The sequence below is a fragment of the Pelophylax lessonae genome (assembly GCF_965119305.1).
Source record: "Pelophylax lessonae genome assembly, chromosome: 2".
In the NCBI taxonomy this organism is placed as follows: Eukaryota; Metazoa; Chordata; class Amphibia; order Anura; family Ranidae; genus Pelophylax; species Pelophylax lessonae.
Genome location: NC_138769.1, coordinates 751,497,532 through 751,508,022, shown reverse-complemented (window position 1 = coordinate 751,508,022; position 10,491 = coordinate 751,497,532). Strand labels below are relative to the sequence as shown.

At 46.2% G+C, this 10,491-nt stretch overlaps 1 protein-coding gene across 1 annotated transcript in view; it reads right to left on the bottom strand.

Annotated features, from left to right (window-relative positions):
- Positions 1–7,594: 7,594 nt before the first annotated feature.
- The window catches only part of LOC309548401 (uncharacterized protein), a gene marked incomplete at both ends in the record, with an annotated part of 28,091 nt that continues 25,194 nt past the window's right edge, over positions 7,595–10,491 (bottom strand). Inside the window, one exon of the mRNA XM_082248340.1 lies at positions 7,595–8,636. Coding sequence (XP_082104466.1) covers positions 7,595–8,636 — 1,042 coding nt within the window. The remainder of the gene's footprint in view (positions 8,637–10,491) is intronic.

The window sequence follows — 10,491 nt, the reverse complement described above, 5'->3', positions numbered from 1 at the left end:
TAAGTAAAAAAAAAAAAAAATTGCGATTATCCATTTGTTTTTCAGGTGACCCGGAGCGAGAAGATGGAGGTAAGTATAAATTTAGGGTGGAACTCCGCTTTAAGTACATCATTCACCCCCACACAAAAGAGCAGCTATATGACCCTAGAGACATAGCCAACGCCTTTAGCATCTACTATGAATCTCTGTATAACCTGAAAGACTCCCAGACCACATCGCCCAACCCTGACCACATCATAGAATTCCTAGACAGCATCTCCCTCCCTGCCCTCACCCCCGCACAGTCTGCACAACTTAATACCCCTTTCACGGTAGAGGAGGTTTACGAAGCCATAGCCTACTGCCTGGGAAATCCCCTGGCCCAGATGGCTTGATCAACGACTATTATAAAGCACTAAAGGACATCCTAGCACCCCACCTCTGCACATTGTTTAATGATGCCGCCTCCTCCTCCTCATTCCCAATGGAAATGCTTGAAGCTACCATCGTAACTCTCCCCAAACCAGGCAAGGAACCAAACTCTCCGCAAAATTTTCGACCTATTTCCTTACTTAATTCAGACATAAAAATCTATGCCAAGATAGTAGCTAACAGACTAATGCCACTTTTACCACTGCTCATGCACAAGGACCAGTCGGGATTCACCTTAGGAAGACAATCCGCAGACGCAACCAGACGTCTCATTGACGTCATACATAACGCAAACACCAATAGAACGCCTTCTCTGCTCCTATCGTTGGATGCAGAGAAGGCGTTCGATAGAGTGCACTGGGGGTATCTCCAGGAGGTGCTCCACAAATTTGGCATACACGGCAAAATGCATGCAGCTATACTAGCGCTCTACTCTCATCCTTCAGCCTGAGTTCTTGTCGACACCTCCCTTTCCACGCCTTTCCACATTACAAATGGGACGCAGCAGGGGTGCCCACTCTCCCCCCTGGTCTTTAATATGGCCATAGAACCTCTGGCCCAAAAAATCCACACGGACCCTGGTATCACGGGCATAACCGTCGGCTCTCAGGAACACCGCATCAGCCTATTCGCTGATGATGTGATCCTGATGGTATTGAATCCCACAACTTCACTCCCACAAATTAAGGATATCCTTACTGCATTCGGGCGGTTTCGCTATACAAGGGGAATGAGGCCAAACCCCATATACTCGATTTAGGCATAGACGGGACAACCAGAAACCTTCTCACTCGGTCACTCCCATACAAATGGGCGGACGCGGGTATTACCTATCTAGGCATTACGCTTACCAAATCCACGTCCCTATTGTTTCAAGCTAATTTCTCTCCCTTTAAGAGCCAATTGGCCACGGAACTGCAATCTTTGGCAAAATTTGAGCTTACATGGTCGGGACGACTAGCTGCTTTTAAGATGTGCACATTGCCCAAACTTCTATATCTATTCAGGTCGTTACCCATCCCCGTCCCTAAGTCGTTCCTACGCTCACTACAGACGATGGTATCTCATTATTTGTGGCAAGGCAAACGGTCTCGGTGCGCAAAAGGGATCTTAATGAAGACCAGGGAAGCCGGAGGTGCCTCCGTGCCCAACCTGGAAGATTACTACACAGCCTCCATACTCTCCCAATTGCGCACTTGGTTCCACCACACCCCAGACAGCCTCTGGGGGGCGCTGGAGAGAGACCAAATCCCCCACAAAGACCTCTCCTCATGGTTATACAGTAGGAAAGTGGGGGACAAGCTACCAAAACACATGTCTCCGACCAACAGAGCATCGGTCTCGGCAGGGTTACATTTGATGCACTCTAGGTGAAAAAAAAAACTTCACTTACCACAATTTCCCTTCCTATGTCCAGCATCCTTCAAGTAGTCCCAGATATGAATCGCAGTCAGTGGTTACTCCGTGGCTGCATCACATTAGATGTCCTATATAGTCTCGGAGTCGTTAAACCCTTTTCACAGCTAGTGTCGGAATATCACATTCCCAAAACGGAATGGTACCGTTACATCCAAATTAAGTCCTGCCTGAAACAAAATCCTCAACTCAGAGCGCCCGTCCCGAAGAAAATTTGGGACTATCTCACCTCCCCTCTGTCAAAAGCAAAGGGCATCTCTACTATTTATCCCATCCTCGGTGAGAAGAACGTATTGACCAAATCTCCCCCCATGCTCAAATGGGCACCGCATTCTCCCCTCGCCAGTGGTCCCTAGCCCTAACCTCGGGTTGTAAAGCCTCCCTAAGTGCTTCTGTCAGGGAATTGCACCTAAAAATCTCCTTGAGATGGTATCTCACACCGTGTATCTTAGCGAAATTCGATGACAACACCCCCCCAACATGTTGGCGACAGTGTGGTCAGCAGGGTACCATCAAACACATACTGTGGGATTGCCCACCCATACGAGCCCTATGGTCTAAGGTCTTCACTTTACTCTCCAAAATTATATTACTACCCCTGGACCCATCTCCAGAGCTAGGTCTCTTGAATCTGACGTTAGAAAAAATACCGCTGCAACTCCGCAAAATAGTATTGAATGTCCTTCTGGCAACTAGATTAACCACTTGCCGACTGCCTAACGACTATCTACGTCGGCAGTCAGCCCCTTACAGGCAAAGTGACGTAAGTCTACGTCGTTAGCCTGTGAGGGTCTAGGGAGCGAGCGCGTGCCGCCGGAGGCGCGCTCCCGCTCCCGCGTGGTCACGGACCCCCCCTGCGCGTGTGACCGGCGGACCCGATGTCCGCCGGTCACTCTGCGATCGCCGCTGCAGAGGGAGAAAGTCAGGCGGCTAGTGTAAACAAGCCGCTTGTCATTCTCCCCTGTGTAGAAACTGTGATCACACGGTATCACCAGGAAATGGAAAAACGTCCAGCTCCCATCACTACTAGAAAAAAATCATACACACTACCCAATTGCACTACACATACGAGCTAATTATGTCTCCCACAAGCGAGCATTACCATAAAGAAAGAAAGAAATGGTTCTAATTGGTTCAGCTCGAACTTCGATGTATAATCTAATTTGATCACTAGATGGCGCACTTGTTATTATTAGCTGATGTGAGTGGTGAAGATGTAGATTTACTGTATTATACTTTTGACCTTCCTGTACTGTACAAGTTACGAGTTATATGAGCTGGAATGATCTGGATGACTATTGATACTTAATTCCTACCTGTTACACAAGTTATGCAAACCTGCTTATTGTTTTCCCCTGTTGTATGACAAAAATTACAATAAAAACTATTTGAAATGAAAAAATAAAAAATAAATTGGTGTGGGGTTTTCCTTAAAATCCATATCAGACCCAAAGGTGTTTTTTTTACATTTTTTTTTTTATAGCCGGCAATGTTTTTTTTCATTCAGCTGTCAGCGGGGAAGCCCGTTGACAGCTGATGACTCATCCGTTGTTGCCGGCTTCCTGCCCCGCTCTTTAACACCCAGATATTCACTATGCCCTGATTTGCCAAAGCTTTGCCCAAACACGGCTTAGAATGAACTGTGCAGCGCAGAGAGCATTGTGGGGCGCACAGCGGCTGCGCCACAGGCACCAGTCTATATACTTTAGTTGTAATGGCACAGTCTAAGGGATGTCTTTTTAAGATTTATTGCTGAAGAATTTTAACAGGAGAGGAGTTTAGGGTCACAGGATACTCCAAAATGGCCAATAACAATATTGGGAGGACAAACTTCTCACTAGTGTTCTTACAGCAGCCTTTCTTGACAGTGACAGGGAATGGCCATTATATCTCCAACTCTTTTAAAGCAGCCCCAGTCCATATAGTATCCCAAGTTCCATGGGCATCTGCAAGGGGCGGGGGCAAGTTCCCCCCCCTGGAATCTCGATTCTTGGGGGGCTGGCACTGACACAGGAGCAGACAGGCAGGGAGGGGAGGGCGGGGCACTGATGCAGGAGCAGACAGGCAGGGAGGGGAGGGGGCGGGCACTGACACAGGAGCAGACAGGCAGGAAGGGGAGGGGTGGGCACTGACACAGGAGCAGACAGGCAGGGAAGTGAGGGGCAGGCACTGACACAGGAGCAGACAGGCAGGGACGGGAGGGGCGGGCACTGACGCAGGAGCAGACAGGCAGGGAGGGGAGGGGGCAGGCACTGACACAGGAGCAGACAGGCAGGGAGGATATTGGGCAGGCACTGACACAGGAGCAGACAGGCAGGGAGGGGAGGGGGCAGGCACTGACGCAGGAGCAGACAGGCAGGGAAGGGAGGGGCAGGCACTGATGCAGGAGCAGACAGGCAGGAAGGGGAGGGGTGGGCACTGACACAGGAGCAGACAGGCAGGGAGGGTAGGGATGGGCACTGACACAGGAGCAGACAGGCAGGGAGGGGATTGGGTGGGCACTGATGCAGGAGCAGACAGGCAGGGAGGGGAGGGGGCTGGCACTGACACAGGAGCAGACAGGCAGGGAGGGGAGGGGGCGGGCACTGACACAGGAGCAGACAGGCAGGGAGGGGATTGGGTGGGCACTGACGCAGGAGCAGACAGGCAGGGAAGGGATGGGTGGGCACTGACGCAGGAGCAGACAGGCAGGGAGGGGAGGGGGCAGGCACTGATACAGGAGCAGACAGGCAGGGAGGATATTGGGCGGGCACTGATGCAGGAGCAGACAGGCAGGGAAGGGATTGGGTGGGCACTGAAAGATGAAAGATAAATGTAATCATGAGATTATAGCTATGAAAGATCCACTTACTCCACGTAGAGTGGTTAGAGAGTGAAAGCAGAGGGGTCTGCTCTCCCAGGAACCTCGGAGGAACCAATGAGGAACCCATCGCCATCCCACCTAGTTAGCAGATCTCCCATACCAAGGGAGTCACAAGTACCCTGCACTTGTTGTCAGTAAGACAGATCCAAGGTTCAAAAAACAGTCCCTTCCTTGAAAATGGTTGAGTGTTGGGCGTAGAATGGTCATTGGATTAGGTGATTCACCTAACATTCCATTTGGATTTTTCATTTTTATTGTTTCACTTTAAGCATCAATAAATCACTGCCCCTGTAAGTACGATTTAAAAAGAAATTGCATTGATACATGCCTCCCAGGGCAGTGCCGAGGGCCCCATACCCCTTTTTAGGGCCAATAACTTGCATATCAACCTACAAAATGGGGACTTTTGATTTTTCATGTTCGTGTCCCATAGACTTTAATAGAGTTCACGGCTTGAGGCCAAATCTTCCCTGTTCATGAGTTCTGGTACAAACTGAACCAGGGGGTGTTTGGCCCAACTCTACTAGTGAGATTATAGCCAAAGAAGATCCATTTACTCAATGTAGAGTGGTCAGAGAGTAAAAGCAGAGGGGTCTGTTCTCTCAGGAACCTCGGAGGAACCAATAAGGAACCCATGACCATCCCACCTACTTAGTAGATCGCCCATACCAAGGGAGTCACAAGAACTCTGCACTGGTTGTCTGTAAGGCAGATCCAAGGTTCGTAAAACATTCACTTCCTTCAAAATGCTCAAGTTTAAAAAAAATCTCTACTTAGGACCTATCATCAAATCTTTTCAGAGTTTGGGAACGTTCCATCAAGTTAGGAACATTACTATGACATATACTATGAGAACTAGTCAGTGACCAAGGATAAAGATGGTGATCAGATCACAGAAGGTCCACTTACTCCATATACAGTAGTCAGAGGGTGAAAGTAGAAGGTCTGCTCTCCCAGGAACCTCTGAGGAACCCATAAGGAGCCTATAGCCATCTCACTTAGCTAGCAGATTCCATGTCAAGGGAGTCACAAGAACCCTGCACTTGTTGTCCGTAAGACAGATCCAAAGTTTGTAAAACAGTCACTTCCTTGGAAATGTATGAGTGTAGAGCATTGAATGGTCATTGGATTGGGTGCTTCAACCCATCCATGGCAATGGCTGAGATGGAGCAAACAAGAGGTGGGAACTACTGAGAAAGGTGAGTAGACGTGCGGTTTGTTTTGTTCCGAATTTATGAAGTACAATAGTAATGAATTTAAATGAATCCGAAATAACGAAAATACATTCCACTGAAATTCGAATCGAATTAGAATCAAATTCGAATCAAATTAAAAAAGGAAATTGAATCTGAATTTGGATTTGAAAATCAAGAATAAAAGAAAATAGAATACAAAATAAAGGAATAGAAATTATAAAAAATAATAGAATAAAATAGAATAGAAAATAAAGGAATGGAATAGAAAAGAATGGAATAGTTTAGAATAGAAAAGAATAGAAAATAAAATAATAGAATAGAAAAAAATAACATTGAATAGAAAAGAATAGAAAAGAAAAAACAATAGAATAGAATAAAATAAAATAGATAGAATATAACTGTCTTCTGAAATTTCGAATTTCAAATAGAATAAATGTAAATTTGAATAGAATAGTTTAGAATAGAATTGAATTGAATAGAATAGAATAGAATAAAATAGAAAAAAAAACAAAAGAATTGAATAGAAAATAACCGTCTTCCGAAATTTGAAATTCGAATAAAATAGATTTGAATTTGAATAGAATTGATTCAAATAGAATAGAAACGAATAGAACAGAATAGAATAGAATAAACAATAGAATAGAAAAGAATAAAATAGAAATAATTTAACCGTCTTCTGAAATGTGAATTTCAAATAGATTAAATGAGGATTTTATTGCAATTTGACCAAATACGGAAAATTTGAATCAAATTTGAAAACAAATAAACAAACAAAACAAATTCCGAAAACGAATCGAACAATTTTACTTAAACAAAATTATTTAAATAACATCTCAAAACAAAACAACTTTTTTCATTCTGCACATGTCTAAAGGTGAGTGATGGTATGTTGGGGGATGGGCTAAAAAACATAGTCTTTTACGTTGCCCGAAAATTCTCTTTAAGCCCCATAATTAATTTTCAGTAAATTTTTCTTTCACCGTGAACAGATTCGGCACTTTATCTGATATTTGTTGGGGTGGGCCTGGTTGGTCCGTCTACATGCACTTTCCTTATTTAGTAAGATTCATTGGGGTGGGCCTAGTTGGTCCGTTTACATACAGTTTCCTTCTTTGGTAAGATTTGTTGGGTTGGGCCTAGTTGGCTTATTTGCATAGAGTTTTCTTCTTTGGTAAAATTTGTTGGGTTGGGTCTGGTTGGTCCATTTACGTAGAGTTTCCTTCTTTGATAAGATTCGTTGGAGTGGGCCTAGATGGTCTGTTCACATAGGCTTCCCTTCTTTGGTAAGATTTGTTGGGTTGGGCCTGGTTGGTCCGTCTACATTGGCTTTCCTTCTTTGATAAGATTCGTTGGAGTGGGCCTAGATGGTCTGTTCACATGAACTTTCCTTATTTAGTAAGATTTGTTGAGGTGGGCCTGGTTGGTCTGTTTACATGGACTTTCCTTCTTTGTTAAGATTTGTTGGGGTGGGCCTGGTTGGTCTGTTCACATGGACTTTCCTTATTTGGTAAGATTTTTTGGGGTGGGCCTGGTTGGTCTGTTCACATGGACTTTCCTTATTTGGTAAGATTTTTTGGGGTGGGCCTGGTTGGTCTGTTCACATGGACTTTCCTTCTTTGATAATATTTGTTGGGTGGGCCTGGTTGGTCTGTTTACATGGACTTTCCTTCTTTGTTAAGATTTGTTGGGGTGGGCCTGGTTGGTCTGTTTACATGGACTTTCCTTCTTTGGTAAGATTCGTTGGGATGGACCTGATTGGTCCTTTCACATGGACTTTCCTTCTTCGGTAAGCTTTCACTAAGCAGATCCTTATCTCCTTCACCCTCAGCCCGTAGATGATTGGGTTCACAGTGGCGGGGAAGAGGAAGTAGATGGCGCTAACAAGGTTTTGCCCATTGACCGGAACGGCTGTGCCCATCCGGTACACAATGGATGACAAGAAGCCACAAGTGTAGATGAGTATAGCCACGATCAGGTGGGTGCTACATGTGTGCAAGGCCTTCCTTATAGCTTGTCCTTTCACGGTCTTCATTGTCGTACGGAGAATGTCCAAGTAGGAAATGAGGATGAGACTCCCGTCCAGTGCCGAGACAAAGACCCTGACCACCAGACCGGTGATGTGCATCTTGGAGATGTCTCCACAGCCGAGCTTCAGGAGCACCATATTTTCACAGGCGAAGCCCTCAATGACGTTGGAGCTGCAGAACTGAACTTTGGACACGGATATGACTATGGGGCACACGAAGATGACGCTCCTGATCACACAAAGGAGGACAAGCCATCCCAGAAGCCAATTGGTCATGATCTCATGGTAGCGAAGAGGCCTACAGATGGCCATATGCCGATCGAAGGCCATCAACAGAACCACCGCTGACTCCATAACCACTGATAGGTAGATGAAGAACATCTGCACCAGGCAACTGCCCAGAGAGATCTGGTACTCGGTGAAGGCCAGGCTTACCAGAAATGCAGGCAGGATAGTGTTAGTACAAGAGAGGTTCACTATGAAGAGGAGAGAGATAAGGGTGTACATTATGGACTGGAGGGTCTTCTCCACCCAGATCCGGTAGATAAGCAAGCAGTTCCCGGACAGTATGGCCATGTAGACAGACAGGAACGGAATGATGAGTAGGGCCCGGGATTCCGTAAACTCGGGAAACCCAAAAAGGAAGAAGCTGGAGTAGGAGGAGTCAAAGGTCTGGTTGAGATGGAGAACTTCCATGACCACATAATCCGTGTGTAAGAAGCGCCTGCAATGAAAGATGAAGATGTTAAAAAGAGGGAAGGATGGCTACTCCACCCCACAGCAACCAAGTCATTAGATGCTTAGATGACCGGAACAAGGACTACAAGCACAGGAAGCCAGACAGGGTCAGTCCCAAATCCAGGACTACTACTACCTCCTGATTAGGCTGAAGAGCATCAGTCTTATTTTTTTTAAGCGGGTTACATAAGCCCATGACTTGGTAAGCTTGGACAATTCTGGATACTGTCGTTTTTCATCATTTCATTGGTGCACTCAGTTTTAAGGCTGGACATGTTTGGTATCTGTTTACTCGTCATGACTTCCTGTTTTATATTTTACCAAAAAAAGGGCAATATATAGTGTTCCTGTGCACTAAAATTATTTTTGTGTAATTTTTTTTAATGAAAATTTTAATGTGATAAGCTGTGCTAATAAAAAATTCCAGCTGCCACCATTTTATTCTCCATGGTCTCAGCTTTCAGAAAATATATAATGTATGGGGGTTCTTAGTAATTTAGCAGCAGGCATTGGATATGAAGTGGTTAAACAGCAGGAAAAGACCTCCAACCCTTGGTGAGCGTGATTGGGTCGTGCTGGTAGAACACACCCCTGAGTATCCCCCATCAATGGATACTCGAGTCTGCACCTACTTCAGGTATTCATAGAATGTCTCTGCCATTACCAACAAGACTGACCAACAGGAGGAGACCTCCAACCCTTGGTGAGTGTGATTGGGCCATGCTGGTAGAACACACCCCTGAGTAACCCTTATCATTGAATCCTTGAGTCTGCACCTACTTCAGGTATTCATAGGACAGCTCATTCATCACCAACAAGACTGACCAACAGGTGGAGACCTCCAATCCTTGTTGAGCGTGATTGGGCCGTGCTGGTAGAACACGCCCCGGAGTATCCCTCATCCTTGGATCCTGGAGTCTGCACCTACTTCAGCTAATCATAGGATGGCTATTTTATCACCAACACTTCTGACCACCTGGTGGATACCTCCAACCCTTGGTGAATGTGATTGGGTCATGCTGGTAGGAGACACCCCTGAGTATCCCTCATCACTGGATCCTGGAGTCTGTACCTACTTCAGGTATTCATTGGATGGCTCTTTCAATACCAACAAGACTGACCAACAGGTGGGGACCTCCAACCCATGGTGAGTGTCATTAGGCCGTGGTGATAGGAGACACCCCTGAGTATCCTTCATCATTGGATCCTGGAGTCTGCACCTGCTTCAGGTATTCATTGGATTGCCCTTTTATTACCAACAAGACTGACAGCAGGTGGAGACCTCCAAACCTTGGTGAGTGTGATTGGGCCATGCTGGTAGAGAAAACCCCTGAGTATCCCTCGAAGTCTGGAAAGCCCAAGATGGTGGCCGTAGCAGCAGACGGAGGTGGATCTGGTCTGGATGGTGGAAGTGTCATCTATCTGTGAATGATGGACCAAAGATGTAATTGGTTGTTATGACTCTGAGGGTGCAATGACAGAGCACTGGGGGAATCCTGTACTGGAGACTGGAGAGGGAGTGTGGGGTATCGGGAAGGAATGTAGACTGTAGGCTGACCTGAAGACCTGTGTGAGGGCTCACTCACCCCCACTGTCAGCCAGATAAAGTCTTGCAGGGGGTGCAGATTTGGCCCTCACCTAGAAGATTGAATTTTATGAAGTGTTGGTCACCAATGTCAGCCGGCACTTCCTCCCAGAACCTTCTATGATGACTGGAAAGTTCCATCAGTCACCCACCTGAGCTCTCCTGGGGGGTTCCACCTTCCTCACTGGTCACATGATGCTTTCAAGTCCAGGACCAGGATGACATCCGGTGATGTCCTGAGGACAGTCATTCCACA